General features: G+C 44.0%; 1 protein-coding gene across 2 annotated transcripts in view; it reads left to right on the top strand.

Moving 5' to 3' along the window:
- The window catches only part of mcu (mitochondrial calcium uniporter), a 58,877-nt gene extending 36,678 nt beyond the window's left edge, over nucleotides 1-22,199 (top strand). For both annotated transcript variants that reach the window (XM_062400914.1, XM_062400913.1), the window contains exons 3-9: nucleotides 12,753-12,816; nucleotides 14,890-15,060; nucleotides 15,452-15,556; nucleotides 15,653-15,813; nucleotides 16,308-16,511; nucleotides 17,606-17,722; nucleotides 17,978-22,199. In XM_062400914.1, the coding sequence (XP_062256898.1) occupies nucleotides 12,753-12,816; nucleotides 14,890-15,060; nucleotides 15,452-15,556; nucleotides 15,653-15,813; nucleotides 16,308-16,511; nucleotides 17,606-17,722; nucleotides 17,978-18,058 (903 nt within the window). In that variant the 3' untranslated portion in view covers nucleotides 18,059-22,199. The remainder of the gene's footprint in view (nucleotides 1-12,752; nucleotides 12,817-14,889; nucleotides 15,061-15,451; nucleotides 15,557-15,652; nucleotides 15,814-16,307; nucleotides 16,512-17,605; nucleotides 17,723-17,977) is intronic.
- The last annotated feature ends 190 nt before the right edge of the window (nucleotides 22,200-22,389 follow it).

Here is a 22,389-nt window from a genome sequence, read left to right as displayed (position 1 = left end):
ACGATGGCAGCTAACAGAAAAAGGATGTTGATGACGCGACAGTTTTTGCTGAATAAAGTGACACCCAGCGGGTCATAATGCTTATGTTATCGTGTCTTAACGCAGCGGTTCCCCGGTCTTGTTTCCAAACTGCGTTGCTAATTCAACAGCTGCAACAGCTTGAAGCTACACGGAGGCAGCTAGCTTCCCCCCAGCTTCCACACACAGTCAGCAGGGACACCCGATACTAACTACTACCGTTAGTTAGTATCGATCTAAAGTGTTTGCTTCTAACCTGACGGTGTTTGAGAAAGAGTGTCATGAGCCGTGGGATTAAAGTCAGCGGGTTTTTGCGCTGTTCCCACCGCAGTTAGCATGGTGGTTAGCCCGCTAGCCACGTTATGAAAGTTCGTTATAACAGTATGTGACCGTACACACGTGCCGTAAGTGCTCTAACCAGCCACCGTCAGCCGGACAACGCTGCTGGCTTAACACACTTGTCACACGAATTATAGAGTCGTAGTTGTGATTTTGGTTTATTGTGATGTAGGGAATGGAACAGGAAGTTTCCATTCCGAAATGCTGGCGTTAGCGGACCAATCACCAATATTTTTTTCAGTACATTGGTAGTCAAGGCGGGGCCCTAGTCTTGTTAAGGCGGCCGCCTTAACAAGATAGTGCTGGGGGAAACCCTGGACTCACTACAGATGTCCACATGACGACAAGGTGTGTGTTGCAATGTTCTGTACGCTTGGGTTGTGGTGCCGCAGCCTCCCTTCAGCAGCGTCTGCTTCAGTGTGTGTCTGTGTCACATTAATTCGCCCAGTTCGAGCTCTGACATGTCAGCGTGCCATATGTCTACGGGGACCGCTGCAAAGTCAAACTCAGACAGACCTGCTGACACAGCCAAGAGGGCAAAGTGTGGCTGGACGGTTCATGCTGCACATTGAAAGCTCACCACTGAGCTCATGAGAACAAAGCACCGATATTCTTGGTATATTGTGTAGCCCATGCTTGCTAAGACATTGCAGTAGAGCACAGGATGTTTGGGGAGTGTAAAAAATGTATTGTAATATATTAATATAGATATATTTATATATGCCATTGCACATAATAAATGCCAATAATTCCTGAGATCTCGTTATAAAACCTTTTTTAATGTAAATACCTTTTTTTAATTTTTTTACAATTTTACCACAAAAATGTTAATATAAATTAAGTGTTTCTTCTCATATTATTATGGCATATAGAAAATAATAAACACAGACACGCTACATTTTTGAAAGCCTTATTCTAGGTGACATTATCTGCATGTATCAGTCGTGTAACTTAATAGTCCGAGTCATATTGAAAGCATGAGGGGGCGGCAGAGGAAAGACATCTTGATGAGAGGGAGAACTCTGTCAAAGTTTCTCACAGGGAGCATTCCCAGGCTGGAGTCCATAAATAACAGCTGCTGCTTCATAGACTCGGAGACACTGATAGCTGCTCTGAATGTCACCATCTCAGAGATTCTAACATCCATGGTCAGCTCTGCATCAGGGGAACATTAAGTAAAACATGCTGCTGTTTGACCATTTAAGGCAGCAGCTGTCATATTAACTAACAAGTTGTAGGTTATTACAGCTGCCTCCAATGGTTCTCAGTATGATGTGATTATGTTAAAGTTTTTCTATGAAAGGAGTCACCTACAAATTATAAAATTATGCCATTGCTCCACCTTTGAATGTAAATCCAGGCCGATCAAGATATTTATCAATTTCCCGTATGCCCTCTCATCCATCCTGACCAGGTGGACAGTTTTAATACCTGCAGGTCAAAGTGTGTTGCCAGTGGTCTAACCTATTACTCAAACAATATTGCAAATTCCACTCCACCTAATTGCTCACTAAAAGCTCGGCGGATGGGACAAAAGAATAGCAGCTCCCCAATCAGGATTAATAGTCATCTAGCTGCCTTGAATTTCAAATTTGACATTTTCACTATCGAGTTTTACTGCCTGTTTTGTCTCAGCTGACAGCTAATTAGGGAATTTCTCATGCTAACTATCCCCGAGAAAATCTCTGCGCCTCTGGTACCTTTCGGATTCTCAAAACTTGAGAAAAGCTGGAAGGTGAATGTGGTCGATTGGGAATTGTAGAAGTCTTTATAAAGAAAGTTTTTTTTAAAGTAAATTTAAAGGATGTAGAATTGTAAACTTAAATGTATGGAAGTTAATAGCAATCTATTGAATATGTCTCAAATTTACTACTAAGCCTACGACCGAAGTTTCAAAACTGAGGCGCCATCCCAAGATGTTGTGACTTGTTTTGCAATTATTTTTTTTATTTGATTAACCATTGTAGTTAGATGAGTCACTCACAAGGCACAAACTTTGTATATTTGCCCCATTGATTTTATATAAAGAGGGATGAGGTATCTTCACTTCCTCACACTATACAGAAATACAGCTGAAGTACTGGACTGGAATGCTGGTATCTTGCACCAATGCTGTCCTTTGGAGAGTCCGTGCTGGCTGAACGCATACTCAACAAATCAGGAGTCAGTCTTAGCTGTCAGCCATGAGGTTTCAACCTATTTATGTATCATCATATAACCAATTTATATACAACCTTGAACATGGTTACAGAATAAGAACACCTTCAAATGACAGAAATGTCCATGTCCCATCCACTAACACGAAGGAGGTGGGTTTAATGACGTATACCGCAGACAGCCACAACGAGGTGATCAAGCCACGTTGGCTTCCCCTTTGATGAGCTGTCATGTTGTCCATCTTTATGTACAGTCTACTTGTCTCTTTCCTGAAACTTAACAGGAGTTCAGATTTTGGAAGCAAGGCAAGAGATGAAGCAGGAAAGGGAGAAAGTAGAGCATCTTGTGCCCTTCAGCGTCACAGATGAGATAAATTGGTGATGACCTTGTACTGATGCATTTGCTCTGAACACAATGTTTTTTCTGTGTGGGTTTTGATCAAAATGATCATGGACTTTGAATCCTCGAGGGATTGTTTTGGCCCCAAGAATCCTTCGAAAAAGTTTCTTTTTTATTGGACCATTTATTTCTGACACCAAGGGGAAAAAAAACCTTGGAAGAATGTTGTCTTTTCTCAGTTGCCAATAGCAGATTCAGCAGGACAAGAGGCAAAGTGGGTACAGAGGGACACTGCACCGATTTAGACGGAATGACTGTGAGATACTATAATGAATGCTTCCAATAACAGTGGGAAGTGCTGGTGCAAAATGTAGCTGTGCTCCCTTTCAAATTGGATAACTATAATGTTGGGAAGTAGACGGACCGCTAGTCTCTCCATGTGCTGCTGCAGGTGGTGGGAATAGAAAGAAAGGGATGATAATCAGCATTGAACAGTGCTTATTCAGCAGTATTGATTGGTGTGTAATATGTGTGACGTGAAGGCGCTGCAGGCCTCTAACCTTAGATCAAGGCTGATGTGTTGGCGGTGCGTGTGTGAAGCTGGATTTCCAGGCATTCCTTCAGGGGATGAAACAATAATTCAGGGCAGGAATTTGACTCCATCTCAGGTCACCATGTTCATGCAAACCACCAGGCCGTTAATTCTTCAGGCTAACCCTATTCAGTTATATAAGGTACCAGGCTAATTAAAAAATGTCACCACTATTTTCATCTGGCGTGAAAGATATCCAAAAATATAGGACTACCCAAACATTATAACTGTTTATTTGTATAATAACTTTTCAAAGAACGCTATGCATGGACCCTCAAAAACTCACTAGTAATACACCAATAAGAGAACACGAAAAGAGTTAAGAACATAAAGAACGTGATACAGCCAGCGTAAGCTCACATGTTCAAATGATTATATTCAAGTATCCAGCTTATCAAAAGTATCCAAAAGCATTGTACACACACAAACCTTTTAGTGATAAGTATCTCACTTATCATGCAGTAATAATCTTAATCTGTGGTGAGGACCGTACTCTTATTTATCCTCTCCCTCTCTGCTCAACCTTTGCTTTTCCTCTGACAATGATGACAATCGATTTCGGCACGCATCCTTTCCAAAATGTTATTGTGCAGAAGCAGGCGGACCATTGGTATTTGCATAGTTTGTTTTATTTCAGGATCCCTCAGAAGCACATGGGTGTGCCTCTAGTCGAGCGTCACGATGACGTCCCATCTCAGGCATGGATTCTGTGTTCCGTCAACTGAATCGCTGGCCAAGTTGACCGTTCACTGCACAGCAGATCGAAAGGTCCCTCAGGCCAAGCGGGAAATGTCCCTATGTTGCCCAACGAGCTGTTCACCAATGCTTATCTTAGATGTACTGTATGTCTCTGAATGTCAGCAGGGTCTCAATAACTTTCAAAAGACGGAAAGAAAACTATAAGGTTAGAGGAAGTTAAGATGAGAAGGAGACCGAAAAAATTACAGACATAAAAGAAATTTCCTCCAGTCTCCTACAGCAGTTGAGGGAAAGAGTATCGCGTGACCTGCACTGAAATTAACACTGACACAAGCAGTGAGTGCCATCTGCTGTATGAGCTGTATGTTCCTGCACAGTGACCCCACACACACACATACTGTGCATACACTACACCACTCTGATCTCAAATGTGACCCAAAGCAGTGGGGGAATGCAGATTCTGCTCCTCGGCTGGATTTGAATCCTTGGAGGAGCAGAGCTGTGAAGCACGGTGGCCGTCTTGTAAGCTCAGGCGTGAAAGCCTGCACTGCTGTTTAATAATGCATCAGGTTCCAGTGTCGCTGGGTCCATGGGAGGGGTTGGGGGTTGGCGATGTCAGGGGTGATGAGGGTATGCGGGCTCAAACCTGCCCTCCTGAAGTAGCCTTCGTGTAATGGGATTCAGTCGTTCACTGGCAAGATCTTATCCCATGGATTAAGTGTGACATGAGCCAGCATTAATAAATCCATGCATGACCATAGTCTGAAAGGCAATTCACTGAAATGGAATGAAAGATTTAGCCTGAATTATGCATGTCTCGCTGTAACTGGTGTAGGGGTTCTGCATGATGTTTGAAATTGCCTGATCAGGGGAAGGTTGTTTTGACTATCAACTCTGCATTGCAGTGGAGAGATCAGATTGGTGTGGGCTTTCGTGGGGTGCACTGTGCTCTGTCACGGCTTCCCCCTCAGTATGTGTCTGTGAGCAGAGATGACTTAATACTGTGGTGTTGAAGAATGGGACTGCAGATTTCATATCTTTTAATGGCTTCTACCAAGCGAGGAACACAGTCGAAAGAAATGGCAGCATTTTCTCTTTTGTTACATAAGCTTGTTGGGGCTGAGGCAGAAGAAATGACAGAGTGATTACTGTCACACTGTACTTAAGTCCACTTTCTTCTCAAGCAATTGCTGAGTGCCCCCCTTATCTAGGTGAATTTCTGCTTTTTTGTCTGTATTAATCAGGGACAGACAGTGTGGGTGTGTCGGTGCCGGGGGTTGGGAGTGCCTCGCTCGGAACGCTTGCTACTGTGCTTTTCAACTTGTTAACCCCACGGCGGGGAAGTGTGGGCTGCAGGAGGCTGAGTGGACAGGAGCTCAGCGTGGAGCAGAGAGAGAGAGAGAGAGAGAGAAAGGAGGTGACAGGAAGCCCAGCGAGATATAAAGCTGGACACATCAGCTCCACTACACTGACACAATATGCCCTTTACATAGCAGCTGCATCAGTAATAAGATGTGAGCCAGCAGGTTTTGGTCCCATTTGCTGTGCTTTACCTTCAGTGTGAGGGAATTCAGGCTTTTACAGTAGTAGTACAGTTTTCGATAAATCAGTCGACAGAAAAAGAATAAACAATTCGATAATCAGTTAGTTGGCATTTATCTACAGAAAAAGTCAAATGCCAACACTTTATTTCCTTCGTTTCAGAATTGTTGAATATTGTGATAAATAATACATAAAACAATAGATCGTTTTTTGAGTAACACATGCGAATATCCTGCCAATAGAGCTTAAAGCTCTAAATAAAAATCAAGAGGGTCAGCCAATACCAATGTTGAAATTGTTTTTCCCTCTAAAATCAGTATCTGCATCAGCCCTGAAACAACAAAATTAACCAGTTACACAAACATTTTTTAATCAAGATTAACTGGTTGTGGAAAATAATCTTTTATGTTTGGCATTTTTGGAGATTCAGTAATCCAAACAGATATTTAAGAGAATATCTGATTATGCAAGGCAGTAAAAAGTATGCTTTTGTCTCAAGTATAAAATAAAATCTTGCAAATTTAGTCGATATTTAATTATTTCTCAGGGGAAAAAACGAATAAAAAAAAAAACGCACATCAATGTAAATTAGAGTCAGAGATTTTAAATTGCACAGGCAGCAGTCTCTTAATCTCCTATAAAAACACAAGGATACAAAAAGAAGCTCAGACATCTTACTGGGTTAATGAACGAGAGTGTAGTCCACACATTTTGCTCCCAGCAGCTGATGAGATGGTCGACGCAGTGCATTTCCAATTTAATAGCTCATAAACCTCAATCACCAACTCTAACATCCACATGGAAGTAGCCTTCAAAGCGGAGTCAGCAGGATGTCGAGGCCAATTGTTGGTGATATACAGTAAACACGGCTCTGATTGGTTGCGCGATATAATGCGCTGTCAGTGTCTTGTTTACGCTTCCACTCTCGCATCGCACATTCGGACTTTCCCTGCAGCCATCACTTCTTGGGGCGAAGGCAGAAATCGTTCACATCTGTCTGTCCCCGCCTCTAGACTGGCCCCACGTTAATTCATCCCTTCTGTCGGCCTTCACACAGTGATCTCCCGCTGACCCCATCTTGACATCCTCTCCCTCCTTTGTCTGTCATGGTGCCATGATGGAGCGCCCAATGATCCTCCACCGTAGCTTTTCCCTAAACGACTGAGCCTCTGGGGACTTGATCCAAGCCTCTTCACGTTAAATCTCTCCACACGTTACGACTTCTCCCAGCAAAATGAAATGGGGGGGGGGGGGGGAATATTCCAACCATGTCTGATAAGTAGGTAAAATATTAAAAGATAATGACGCTGCATGTGTGCAGTCACGCCTAGAATTGGATGTATATAGTATGCAGTCTAGTGACATGGTGTATATGAGCGTGTGTATCCCTGGATGATTTCATGAATGACTTTGTGTGACTAACCACATTATCTGGTCCGTAGCCGCAGCCCAAGACAGCACATTACCACATAGATGGATGCAGTCGTTGTGTATATAAAAGACAGAGGCTTCCCCTCCCTCAACCCACTGCAAGAAGAACATCGTGTCGGCGACTTTGATCCTCAGTGCATACACTTTGTCTCTCTCTCATGCACACACACACCCACACACACACACTTTACTTCATGCTTGGAGCTTTTTAAACTGCTGTGTCATTTCGTGTTGAGATCCAGCCTTAACAACCAAGCTGAAATAAAACTAAGATGCAGTTGACACATTCCAGTTCTGTGATTCCAGTGCAGGGTAGCATGCCTCTCCAGTTGTGGGAGAGCATGTGATAATGTACATCTGTCGCCTATGTCATGTCAGGACTGTTGCGCCTGTATACTAGATATTGCAAAGTAACCAAAAAAATCGAATTTCAACTTTTACTTTGGGGAGTTGATGACTTGCCCAGACTCATTAGATCTGTTTCCTTTTAGCATACCTGGCGTATAGGGCTGTTGAAACCTGTAAACCTGTAACATCCTCATTGAGTCAGTTCTGGTAATTTGACTGCATGATGAAAACATAACCTTCTTTACGAAGATGAAGCATTTGAAATACTCAGTTGGACGGTAGTTACCATGGCAACAGCCGAAGCCGCTTCTAATTATTTCAGTCATCCCTACTTTAAAATCTCATACGTTTTATCTCATGGACACCTCTCCTAAAAAATAAACTTCATTATGCTTTTGTTAGGCTGAACACATTTGTTTTAACCAAATCTCAAAGCAGCTGCGCCAGAAGGTTCTGTGACTTCCCTGGATGAGGAAGAGGGGTCTATTAAATCTTGCATACATCCGTAAACTGGACTGAAATGAGGACACAAATGTTCTTATGCTGCTGAAACACAGCAAAAGGAAATGGTTACACATAGGGGAGATTACTGATGGTAGAGAGAGATGCAGCAGTTTCAGTCTCCTCCCCTGGCTCTACTGTATGAATGTGATGTTTTTCCTTTTCTTCCCTTTAACATGAAAACGGTCACGTCTGTGTGGGATTGTCGCAGCGGTGATGTATGAGAAGGATTCGTCTTTACAAAAGATCAATACACAGACGAGTGAAGGATTAAAGGGAAAATTTGAAAAAAGAGTGAAGGATCTGGATGACAGTGTCCTCATCCACAGGGCACGAGGGTGTATCATGTGTTTTGGCCTTTGCAGTCACCAGACCTCAACTTAATTGAACGTCTTGGGACATTTTGGACTGTCATGTTAGACAGTGCTCTCCTCCACCATCTTTAAAACACCAAATGAGGGAAGACGTTTCCAGATACTGCTCTGGAGACACGTGGATAAGACCCCTTGTACGAGGACACGTTTATCTCTTTTTAGCCCAAAATTAGCCGGTGTACATGTTTGTTTTTAAGCACGGGTAAACCTGTTAAAAAAATATGATGGACTCCTTTCCCATTTCCAGTAGAGGAGTTTGCCCTTTTCCCTGATGCGTCATTCTCCACGTCACAGATGCACCAAAACTGAGGTGCTCTTTCAACTCTCCATCTTGCCAAAGCAGCGCATTCACCCGTGTGTCATCCTTCAAATTCGGGAGCTGATAAAAAAAACTTGTGTCCACTGCAGAGACATTTGAGTGATCGGACATTGTATCCGTTCTCCAGCCAGATGTTAGTGGGTGTTAGTCGGTTTGTGACCACTGGAGAAGCGGCTTTGGGTTTTCCTTTAATTTCTAGCCCGACTGTTACTTCTGCACAGAACCTCTCCCTGGAGCATAGAAAGAGAGACAGTTACTATATTAGAGCCGTGAAGAAGAAGCCTGGTGCTTTCCCCCGGGACTCCAATTTAGTTTCCTCTCCAATTTAGTTTCCTCTCCAATTTAGTTTCCTCTCCCACAATAATACCCGTATCATCTACAGGGTCCCTGCTAGCAGAGCATTTACCATCCTGGAAATGAGAGTGTGGAGTTTTCTAATTTAAGAGAAAAATGCACGCGTGAGCTCGTGGTAAAATGCAGCGGCTGTTAATGCGCAGTGCAGATGAGAATTGAGAGAGGATCAAAACGCGGCACATCAGGATTCATTGTGAGTAGAAGACAGAGATGGAGGAGAGGGGAGGGGAGGGGAAGGGAGGGGGAGGGTGAAGTTGAGGGGCAACCCCCCTTTCTAGACCAGGGATTCCTTTACTGCAGTGATCAGCAGTCCCCCCCTCCTCCATCCCACCATCCTCGCCCGGCAAGTCTGCCCCCCCCCCCCCTCCGCCCTCACCCTTGCTTTCCCCTCATACTCACAGTTCTCTCTTTTCATCTCTCTCTCTCTCTCTCTCACTCTCTCACTCTCTCACTCTCTCACGGGCATACGATAGTCACGTTTCAGTGGGGAGGGATTTTCTGCTGCAGGGTACAGTATACGCAGCACATGGTTGGAAACGCAGGCGCACTCGTGACTCACAACCTCTTTACTCCAGCCTTCATTTATCTCTATCGCTCCCCTGCTGCTCCTCCATATATCCTTGCATTCTTCCTCCTCCTTCTCAAGCTCTTTTCGCTCTCCTCCGGCTGGTCTGTCCATCTTCCACCAGCTATCCTCGATACCCCCTTCTCCTTCCTTTTTCTCACTCCCTCTCTCTCTCTCTCTTAGCGGTATGACATTGATTCCAAGGTTGCTGTGCTATTGACTGCTGCTTCGCTGTTAAATATTTCAGGCAGCGTTTCAGTGGCTGTGTGCCGAGGGAGGGGTTGGGGAAAGGAGGTGGTGGTGGAGGTGGTGGGGGGGGTCTCTCAGTCTCTCTGCAACTACCGCTGACAAACAAGCTGGCGAACAGACGGGTGGACACACACACACACACACACACATGCAACCACCACCTGCAAAGGTACATTCACACGTACATGTCTCTCCACAGATGGATGCACACACACACACACACACTTTAGCATGCGTCTGTGATGGTGCCCCGCGTCTTGGTGGGTTGTGCGTATCTCGATAAAATCTTTCCTCCCGGCTTCAAGCAGCTGAAGTTAATGAATGGGCAAAGCTTTGCTGGACCACTCTCTGCAAACTGTGCAGTTATTCCAGACCAGCCAAAACGCCTCTCTCAGCACGTCATCCGATCGACTGTTTCGGCTCTTCTTGGTGCCAGGGGACTGTAATTAGTATTCTCATTTAGGACACATACACACACACACACACACACAGACACAAGCACTCGCTAAATGGAGCTACTGTCACATTCAGTCATCTGTGGCCTGGCGGTGTTTAAATGAGGCTTTTCCCCCCTGCGATCCTTATAGTTCACAGCAGAAGTCACTGTCACAGAACTTGGTGAAAAGATGTGATATGCGTCTGGGAAGAACCCATTACATTTTAGTGCAGATCTGAATCCAGAGGTATCTGAATCATGGGATGGGTTCTAAGAATTTGTTTTTCATTTTCTTTACCTCTGTGAGATAGGGCATTTGCAATATAGAAAAAGCAGGCATGTTTAGGGGACGGATATTTATGGCTAGGGTTATGGTTGATTGTGCCATTTGGTTCAGATCCAGATATAGACCCGAACCTGCTGAATATGTGGTTTAAGTTAAGTTAAGTTCTAAAACACGGCCTGTATATGGACCATCGCTGAGCTTATGATGGGTTGCATTTAGAATCTATTCATAAAATCTAGAGCTGACAACAGGGGGGTTAGCACCTCATTGCCAATTAATGTCACTCTTGTTCTGCTGTGTGAACCTTTTTTACGATTTACAATTTTTAGGGTCACATGTTGCATACATATTTGCCCTTTCCACATCATCACTACCTTGTGCATTTGCAGCAGTTAGACTGGTTTGGATTGTCGGACTGGAAGCTGGAACAGACGACTGAAGAGATCTGATTGACGGTCACATTCTCTGATTGACAGCCGGGACATTTAATCAGCAGTGGATGATTGGCAGAAGTGTTTGTCAGGTTGACCCTGGGTTTACAGGGAATCAAAATGTGGTGCCCCCACTGTCCTTTCAAAAAGAAGCCGGGTTTGTTTTGATGACGTATGACTGTGGCAGTTAAGTTAAGACAGCTTTTACTTCACCATAAATCAGACTCAAAGTCTCCAAATTTGAACTTTATACAAGCTTGTAAGGTTCTTGTTAGTTACTGGCTGTTATAGACAGTTATCTGTATAAGACAAAACTAACCTTAAAAAAGATCTGTGCATCGTGGAGATTTTTTATTCTGAAACATGACACATGCATCACAAATTCCCCAGGTCTTGACCTGTGTCTCTGGGTCGTCTCATGAATCACACAGTGGAAAAAAATTCTGCTTTCTGAACACTTGAGCTTCTTCTGCTGTTAACCAGGATATCCGTCCCCCTGAGAAATGAAAATCTTCTCTTAGTATTCACACCACTGACTTTATCGCTGGCAGCCTCGCCTTGATCTCGCTTCTCTGAATTCGACCATTTTGCGACCGTCCGGCATGTGAACGCTGTGATTGGTTGATGGGTGTCCACAGTGTTGCTTATCTCATTGATATTGAATTCGAAAGCAAAGTCGTGAGACTCATGAATCTCTGCTGCTGTGCTTCAGCTTTGTAAGGGTCAGAGAGTGTGTGAATATTGTTAATCTGATATTAGAGCAGTTACACACTGGGCGAGTGCACTTCACTGAGGCCTGCTGCATGCTGGGAAAAACGCAATGAGGTCTATTGATAGTGAGAAAGCAGTCCGATGTATTCCTTCAGAAACTGCAGGGTTAACCGTGCACGCATGCCTGTGATTCTGTGGTGCTGCTGTGCACTCAAAGGAGAAAGTAATGTAGTGTCTGCATTGAATAGTGTCAAAATAAGACAGTGTTGCATAGCTGTGGACAGCACTTGTTAAATATTAGAACCAGTCTTCAAAGGAACAGAGACATATTTTGTTTGTTCATGTAAACTGTGGCATTTAAATGGCTTTTTTTTTGGGCTTGATGACCACTCGTAGCGCTTGACATTACAGTTTGTTCTATGAGGTGAACGCACAAGTAAAACTTTAATCGGAACAGTTATGTATAGCCATAAAAGGCTTGACCGCAGCTCAGTGGAAAATAAGACGAGCTCTGTAATTCGAAACATGCGCAAAGCACATGAACACTTTACTGAAGAGGAAAAAAAACGGGAGGGTTTCCCCAAGCTCTGCTGCGCCGTTGGTCTTCTCTCCCTCCTCCTCCTCCTCCTCCTCCTTTTCCTAGTCTAGAGTTAGGAAGATGTGTGGAGACTTCATGCTTAACCACACTGTTGTTATTGAAGATGCATTTGGCTGCTTTCTTCTTGTGTCTCCCACTGTGGAGTCTTCATCTTGGTTTCTGTTTTTGGATGCGCGCATGTGTTTGTGTGTGTGGTCGTTTCTGCATGAGCCTATCGTGAAATTTTTCCATGACTATACTGCAGTTAGATCTGAAAATCTCTTGGGTGTGGCTGCTATCTGAATTCGGGGAAATTGGAACAGAGTAAGCCATTTTGTAACATGATCAATGGTCAGCCTCACATAAACAATGAGGGAGGTAAATGGATAAGGCTGGTGTCACATACTGGCTGACAGAACAGAACTGTTAGATAAGCAGGAGCTCTGTGCAAGTGCATTTACCACGTTTCTCTTCCTGTCTGCAGGTTTGGAGGGGCGGCTCCTCATGGCATGGCCAGAGACTGGTGTGTTCCTCTGCTGCTCCAGAAGGTAAGTCCTTAAGAGCCGTATAAGGGGTCTCCCTTTTTCAAATCATACCCCCAAGTCCAGGCTCTGCCACCATCCAAGACAAACCTTTTTTGCACCAGAAAAGAATTCTGCATCGATCAGACAGAAGAAGCACTTTGAGTTAACAGCCAGTAGTCATTAATATGAACTCTGTCTCGGGGTAGCATCTGCTCGTCTGTGTGAGAGGCAGGAGACAGGGGAGGTGTGAAAAGTGAGAGGAATAGAGAGGTAGGGGAGGATTGGAAGGAGACGGCTGCAGCATTACAGTACCAGCTGATTCGATTTTAAAGTGGGCATTAATAGCTGGAGCATTGGAGCCGAGATTGGCCCAATATCCTCACACCTTCAAGCGGTGTGCCTGCGATGCTCGGATAAAGCCGGACAAAGGGAGCAGGTGCAGGAGGAGAACAGCACAGCCACTCTGGTTAATGTTTCAAATTGTCAGTGTAATGAATGAAGAAGTCGGTGCACAATGAAATGTCTGCGCCCCTTTGTCTCTGAACACGATCCAGAAACTCCTGCTTGAGCCGCCCGCGCTACACGATGATCCGTCACTTGTTGGTGCGAGGCCCAAGCGGAGATCTGCTGATTCACTGCAGTGGTCCTGAGCAGGAGGGAGAGGTTGCTGTGTGCAACAGCGGCTGCTTGGATCTCGCTCCTCTGTGGGCTCGTAGGTGTTGATGCATGGCCCTGTCACTAGGGGCCACTCAGCAGGATAATTGTATAAGCTGTACAGGATCATTGTAACCTGTTTGGTTACAGACCAGTAGAGCTGGATTGCACACCATTGTTACCATGCTAGGAAAAAATGAAGTGCCACCGAGCAAATCATTGGCTCTGCTGTGTGGTTTTACAAAGTGACAACCCTTATGTTGGCGCTAAAAAACCTAGCAAGGACAAATAAAAGATCTAAATCACTATAGACGTCAAAATTCGTGACGGGAATGTTTTGTCTTGTTTGTCCTCCTCTGAGTCCTTCCCTTCTTTTTACTTTATTCGCTGTTATGAAAAACCTTTCAGGCAATGAATGGATTTTTATGTGTAGCTCAAGGTCTGTTGGATTGTAAGTCCCACCACACATTATTTAGACAGCATTATTTAGAGATTTTTGTGTCCTTCTGTGGGAATAAGACATATCAATAGTTGGCTCAACGAATCGAAATAGCTGCTCTGTATTCTCAAGGCTTACTTTGATACACAGAGGTGAAACAAATCAGAGTTCATGTATATCTCTCTCGATATATAGATATATATATATATAGGATTCACACAAAACTGAATTAATAATAATAATAATAATTATTATTATTATTATTATTATTATTAGAAACAGTTTAAACCTGCCTTGTTGTAGAATATGTATTTGTGGTGTTTCCAACAGGCTAACATCAGTGACAGGAGAGTATGCTGACGAAGAACTTGCACTTAGTTTGGTCGCTGAACTCCTCCAACAAGTGGAGCTGCCGCTGTACTGCCCCCTGCTGGGTCTCAAACCACCCTCCTTTAAAGCTGATAATTTTTTCTGGAGAAAAGTCAACTTGACCCTAGCATGACACCATAAGCTCACAGCACGGTGGTTCTGGGTTCAAACCTTGCAGACCTTTTCCTCCTGCTTCCATTCACTGTCCAAACACATGAGTTTATTTGGAGACTCTAAACTGCCCATAGGTGTGAATGTGAACATGAATGATTATTTGTCTCCTGATGTCAGCTGTGATTGACTGCAGAAGTAGAACTGCTGTGACGTTGTTGTGGATAGTTTCAGGTTAGTTGGCAGTTTCCAGAGTTCAAGTTGGAAGCCATTCATGATTCTGCTGCGCATATTCAAAATGTAATAATCCAGAAAAAGCCAACACAAATTGACACAAACAACACAAACAAAAAACTGCTGCTTATACATTCATGCTAAATACTTATATACTCCGAGGGAGCAGCAGTACATGGAAACACGATTCCATGGTTCATTTGAGACCTCAGGTTGTCATTTTACATTTGCCTCTTTCTTGTCATTGATTTTGACTTGTGTTTTCTTCCTGCCTGCGACCCGTCTCACAGAGGTGACGGTGGTGTATCAGAACGGACTGCCGGTGATCTCAGTCAGTTTGCCTTCCAGGCGAGAGCACTGTCAGTTCACCCTCAAACCTCTCAGTGACTGTGTGGGAGTTTTCCTGCAACAGCTCCAGGCAGAGGACCGAGGCATCGACCGGGTAGCCATCTACTCCATAGGTACGCACACAGACACTCACAGACTATAATCATTTACCCAAGCAGGTCCTACATATGCATTCCCCTACATGCTTTCAAGTGTTTTTATATATTGAGGCTGTGAGGTGTTCCTGCAGCTGTGGCTTTTATTCAGATTCATACACCAATGTATGCACCATGAAATTATTTCTCAGCCCCCACTCTGCTCAGAGGGCTCATTATACGGGAACAACTGGTACTTGAAATCTTGCTCTTAGTGTTTAAGTGCATCTGCTTTGACCTCTCACCATAATCAGACAGCAACAAGCCTGATTATCGAGAGAGGTTGAAGGGTGTTTGAAGTGGATGCCCGCAAGCGCTCCATCTCTCTTACCGCCTTTCCTCCCATTTGTCCCCCTCCCTCTCCATCCAGATGGAGCGAGGGTCGCCTCCTCCACGGGAATAGACATCCTGCTGCTGGACGATTTTAAACTCGTCATCAATGACACCACACACCTCGTGCGGCCACCGAGGAGAGGTGAGGTCCCAGTGTTCCCAGAGCCAGACATATTTATTTATTTTTACATGTGGATTGTGTTCAAATCTGTATTATCTGTTTGCGTTTGTTCCTCAGAGCTGCTGCCGCACGAGGAGGGAGAAAGGCTGAATGACGTCAAGTTCCTGGTGCAGCAGCTCTACACCACCCTGCGCATCGAGGACCACCAACTTAGCAAAGAGCGCGAGCTGATTGGACGACTGGAGGACCTGAACTCACAAATCCGCCCCCTAGAACAGGTCTTTCCACTGTCATTTCTGTTGTTGGTTAAACAAAACATTGACACGTAATTGAAAAGTGAAACATGTAACCATATGAAGAAAAGAATACGTAACTTCAAATGATTAGTTGATAAGACTTTTTAATGTCTTTTACAATCTGCATATGTTTATTTCATCATTATCTTGAGATTTCAGTTGTTGTTTCTATTTAGCCATTACAAATTATTGGTTAAAGATGTCACAGCAGATTGAGTCATCAGGCTAGATGGTCAAGATGCTATGGAGTTAGGGAATCGGCATTAAAAAGCATTTGTCATCCCTGTAAGGAGAAAATCGATTTGTGATTACAATCAAGCAGTTCATTTTGAGCTGAATTAAATTGTAATACGCGAGGCAAAAAAAGAGTCGACAGTTGTTGTTGGTTGAACTGCTTTTTGGTGCTGAAAAAAACATAATGTAGGGTCTTCTTTTTATTTCTGTCTGACTGTCTGTTATCGTCCTGAATTGTGTAGGTGAGGGTAGAGTTGGGTAAGAGGGCAGAGCGGCGTACCACCTGGGTGCTGTGGGGAGGCATGGCGTACATGGCCACCCAGTTTGGCATCCTGGCCCGGCTGACCTGGTGGGAATACTCCTGGGATATCATGGAGCCCGTCACCTACTTCATCACTTATGGCACAGCCATGGCCATGTACGCCTACTTTGTGCTTACACGTCAGGTGAGATACAACCTTATACTGCAGCTACATCTATGCTATCTATACCTACGTTAGAAAATTAAAAATGATTTTGTAAACATGAGAGTTTATTCCCCGCCATATTAACACGTCTGAAAACGCATTTCCTTTAACTACTGGTACACTGGGCATACGTTTAAGCAGATTGTTCGAATACCACCTCGTCTCCTGCGCATGTTAGCAGTTGTAACATTGTAAAATGGCCACAGCTGTCAGCGAAGACAACAGGATCAGCAACACATGTTATTGATTATCCAAGTTGCGTTCTACACGGGTAGTCAAGGTTAATGCCGGTTGTGTTCTTCCAGAAGAGGCTCATATGTTCGGACCCTTATGAATCAGCGATGGCGTGAGTGTCCACGTCCTTTTCAAACTAAAATGGGGCCAGCAGCAGGAGTTGCCAAACTTCTCCTTTTTAGCGGCTTTAAAACTCTGGAGCAGTTGGGACAGCAGTCGTATCGGTAACGTAGTTGACACTTTCTCAAACAATAACATAGTAATATGGCGGTAGTTTGCATCTACTGCTGTTGTTACAGCTGAAAAGATTAGTTGAATTAGCCGATTTACAGAAAATAATCTTTACAATCCATTAACAGTTTAAGTCAAGCAAAAAAGCCAAACATTCGTTGCTAGCAGCCTCTCCAATCCAAGGAAAGAGAATACCTTTGGGTTATTAAAAAGATAATTTGTCGACTTCACCGTAGACTCTTTTTTTCAAAGAGTCTAGATTAATCTCATAAATAACCTTACTGCCTTTGGGCACACTGCTTGTGTATTCAATGCTTTTTTGTGCCAAAAAATGTGATAGGTCGTTATGCGGATCTCTTGTAGCATCCAGAGAAAGAAGCATCACAGTAATGAAATCGAATGGTTACCCTCTTTGCCACACCCTGCTCTGAACCGTGTTATTTTTAGCTATTTTAAATGCCGATCTGGTGACACAGTCGACCTTCCAAATTCAATTCAGCGTTTATGAATCGCTGATTGATGTCACCGGTGTGATTTGGCCAGAGGCTTTCTGATCAACTTACCTCCACTTACAATGTGCTCTGTCTGTGTCTGTCTATAATCTGCAGGAGTATGTTTACCCCGACGCTAGAGACAGACAGTATCTGCTGTTCTTCCACAAGGGGGTGAAGAGGACACGCTTCGACGTTGAGAAGTACAACAAGCTGAAGGAAGATATTGCTGAGGTACCGACGATTGGCCAAAGCTCAATTCACATCTTTTTCATTGCAGTACTTAGATTTGTTATGGCCACGCATGGACCTACTTTCATGCCATTCCCCACACACACACACACACACACACACACACACACACACACACACACACACACACACACACACACACACACACACACACACACACACACACACAGACACACACATACACACAAACACACACACATTATCATCTCATATTTGTTTCCTGTCCTCCCTCTCCAGGTGGAGTTGGATCTGAAGCGTCTTCGGGACCCCCTCCAGCTCCAGCTCCCAGTCCCGCAGCTCACCGCCAGTAAAAATTGATAGAACGACTCCCTCCTTTCTCAGCTCCTACAAGCCCCTCTCCCTCCTGCCGTCCAACACCCTTCTCCCTCTCCTTTCACCCTCAGCTATTTCTCAGTCTCGTCCCCCTCCCTTCTAACTCCCATCCCTCCCACACCCAATAATCCCATCCCTTTCTCGACTGTGGGAGTTCGTTTTTTCTCTCTTTTTTTTGTTTCTTTATTTTTGATTTATCTTTTTGCTTTCCTGACTGACAACTCCAGTTGGAATCGCAAGTAAAGAAGAAAAAAAAAAACGCTAAATGACAAAGAAGGATGATTAGAATACCAGGAAGTGAGGTCTCGTACAGGCGAAGGTTGTCGAGGATAACGAGAAGGACGACGACGATGATGATAATGGAATAAAACTGGCCAAATGCCTCAAGTCTCCAGAGGGACAGCCTGTAAGGAACTCCAGGGGGATATCGGGAATTGTCACACCTCTAGACGCTCCAGGACAGAGGACATGCAGAGGGGCATCGTTGAGTGTTTGTGTGTGTGTGCGTGTGTGGAGAGGAGGGCGGACTTTCAGGGTACACTGGGACACCGACCCTGGCCACGCTGCGGATCGACACAGCCCCCCGCTTCCTAGAGCAGTCAAACTGTCAACACGCACACATCTACTCACTGACGGGGCAGGCTCCGGGGAGACTCTCTGTCCCACATGTTAAAGTTTACACAAACGTCCTTACTGCAGTCGCACCATCAGGGAGACCTTCATCTCCCTGTAGCTGAACTGCTGCCTCTCCCTCCCTGGGCCGAGCCTCCTCCAGGTGACGGACAGCTGTCCTTCCACGTGTGACCTTTGTCAGGAGCTTGTCTCGACCCGGCAGGATGTAGGCCCGGCCACGCCTCGTTTCCTCTTCCTGTTGACGTCCTGTAGCGGGCCCCGTCTGCGCAAGTATGAGAAGTTCTACCGACAACAACATCACTGTGTGTTCTTTTATTCCGAAAAAAATATTTTGGCACTTTTTATTTTGAAAGCCATAGTATATTTGTTATGAGAAGAATATAAATATATATATGTATACAATCAAATAAACAAATGACCAGAGGCTAGTTTCTTTCAGTGGGGGGAGGAGCTCTCTTAAGCACGTCATTTTATGTGAAAACTCGATTGCATCTCCTGTCATGAAGGAACATCTCGCTACGTCACGTACGCACACTGAAGAAGAACATTATAATGAATGCCGTTTCATACCGTTTTCTGACGAACACGTCATAGATTTCACAGTAGCAGGCTCCTGTGCATGGCCGCCAATAGGGGGCGAACAATATCGAAGCCAAATCAGGGTGAAAATGGCTTTGATTGAAACTGCAATCCCATCCCCGACTTTACATGCAGTGATTTCACGACTATAGACGGGAGGAAAATTAAAGAGAAAAACTTAGTAAGGTGTATGGTAACTGTGCATTGCCATTATTTCAGTAGACGTGGAGATGTGGTGACCACGAAGGCCACTGCACATGATTTTCTTACTAACACATATGGGCGGGGGCATTGTTGTCCTTTATCTCCACTCTTTTTTCAGTCAGTTCCTTTAATTTGTCACCCGTCTGTAGCTGCTGCCATAAGGAGGTTAAAATAATGACATTATTGCTTCAGACAAACCTACAGGCATGCTATGGTTTAATATGTCTGAAGAACTGAATGGCTTTAAAAGAAAAGATAATCTGCACTCTACAGGAGGAGCGGAATTCGCCTGCAGTTCAATATCTTCATTTCAGATAAATGACAAAAAGCGACATTGCATTGATTTTATAGAGGGGTTATTTTTTGTCAATCCTAAAATAAAGCCAGAGCTTTCTCCTCCCACTGTTGCTGTAATGCCCCCCTGCTCCCTTGATGGCAAGGCAGGGTAGACTGCATGCTGTGGTATGCCCTCAGTAGAAATTTGTGAATGTGTAGGAGCATTATTGCAATTTTGTACTTAATTGGACGCTTTTCTTTGCCACATCTAGTTGAAGTTTCACCCCCCACGTTGATCAGTTAAATCAAAGCATATATTTGTGGTGTCCATTCTTTGGGGGTGGGGGGGTTGTCGGCTTCACTCAGTGTTCTGTTCAAGGTAAGGATTGGTGGCCCTCGCTCCGCTCCCCATTTGTCTCCAAAAAATAAAATGTGTCGAAGCCAGTTTTGCAGCTGTAGATCACCGCTGCAGAGGGGAAGCACGACAACATGAGGCCCCCCCCCCCCCCCCCCCCCGCACACAGACGCAAGATCGTGTGCATGCGCATGTGTGTGTGTGTGTGTGTGTTTGTGTGTGCAAGTAGTTGGCTGAGTCCTGCTGAGGAGATCCTTGTGTTTACCTCTGGATTTATTTTAGTAATAAAATGCATGGTTTGGGGTCAAATCAGAAGTTATGCCACGGCAGGATTTGGTCCGATCATTTACTGTGTGTATGTGTGTTATCTCCAAGGGAAACTGTGCCTTTTGGATGATTAATGGTTTAAAGGTTCAGTGGGTAGAATTCAGTGAGATCTAGAGGTGAAGTTGCATGTTGCTGCTGAATTTCTTTCACATCACATTCTACTTCCAAACACGACAGAGAATTTGTGGCAGCCATCACAAAAACTCAAAGCGTGTTTGAAAAATGGCGGCCTCCATGGAGAGAATGATCCAAATGTAATCCCAAAAGGCCCAATCTTGGGTAAAGAAAACAACAATTCGTACAATGTTTTAATTAGACACACAAGTGAAAACATTACTGGGATAGTTTTAAATTTAATTTCTGTCTATAGATCCCTTTAGTCTTCCACACTGGACCTTTTAAGTGGTGTCGACGATATATCAACCGCAGCAGCAGTAAGAAAGTTATCTCTTATTTGAAAAGACACCATCACAAAAAGGAGGGTTAAATCTGAATGTTAGGAACCGGAAATCAATCTTGCTTTGTGTGTATGTGTGTGTGCCTGTGCGTACATGTATATACGATCCAGATTGACCAATGGTGAGGGGCAAAGTTCAGATTCCCACATTAATGACTACTTTGTCCCTAATCCCTGCCCATCCCACTTCATAGCCATAATGAGCTCAAAATTCACTTTACAAACACACATAAACCACACACATACACACACACACGCTAACTTGCACACACAAAGCGACGACAGCGGCAGTGTTTCCGTGGAGACGTACTGTGTCGGGTGAGAGAGTTGAGGCCTCTCTCTGGAGTCCAATCCTCCCCTCTGCTGTTTCCACACCACACTTCTCTCCATCACCACCACCTTGTCCTTTTTCCTTTTCATAATGCAATCCACCGTTATTTTCCTTTTGTTGTTCTCTTCACTTTTATTTTTTTTAAACAAAATATATCAAATATAGGGAAACTTTATTATAAAGAGGGTGTTGCATGAATGTATGTTTACAAGGGAAACTATGTAAAAATTAAAAAGATGATTTATCCAAAAAAAGAACAAAAAAACAAGCTGCAAAGATAATTTAAGAACGTTGTTTGTAGAGATTCCTAGTTATAAAGGGCAGTGGACAGGGTGGCGTCTTTAGAAGCCGCCCTGCCAAATCTGAATTAATCCCAGCCAACCAACTGCTCCAACCTCATCCAACCCCAGTCCCATCTTCACCTTATTTACTCCTGTGAACCCGCCATCAGCGCACGTTTAAACTCCCCAGTAAGATCATTGTCCGTCCTTGTGGAGGAGCGATGGTGAAAGCTTTACGTCCCCTTGACCCCCGTTACTATCGTCCTGGATCTGGGTCCAATGGAAAAGTGTCAGGTGCACTCTCATCTTATCGGGGAACACCTCCTCTCCTGTCATTTTCACCCGCCCTCATCCTTTATTTTTCTTCTCCAAAAATCACATTATTACTGTTTTTAATGTGTGTTATGTTTTGAATATCTTGTTTGCGTGCACTTACATTAAGACATGTTTGAAAATGCCTAAAGAGTGAAGCTGAATATAGGATTGAAATGATCTTGTACTCCATCCTGACCTCTTATTTTATTTTTGTTTCGCTCCGCCTTCTTTTAAATTTTTCTTCTGTTGACATATGATGCTGTAATGTTGGCAAAAAAGAAAAATGTAAAATCCTGTATCATTTATGAAATATGTATAAAAGAGAAATGTAATTCAATTATCAATAAAATCCTTATCCAGTTTTTGGAGACAGTGGTCCACTTGCAGTTTTTCTGTTCTCTCTATGATTAATAGACGTAGTGCAGTTATTTACAACATGCTTCTTTTCAAGGTCTTGACCACCTCCTCCGTCTCTCCTTGGCCTCCAGCTCTCCCTGCACAGGACATCCTATAAGATAGACCCGTGGAGATAAACTGTGTGTGTACAATAGCCACGTG

Source organism: Platichthys flesus, chromosome 12 (assembly GCF_949316205.1).
Source record: "Platichthys flesus chromosome 12, fPlaFle2.1, whole genome shotgun sequence".
Taxonomy (NCBI): Eukaryota; Metazoa; Chordata; class Actinopteri; order Pleuronectiformes; family Pleuronectidae; genus Platichthys; species Platichthys flesus.
This window is presented reverse-complemented; position numbering and strand designations above follow the sequence as displayed.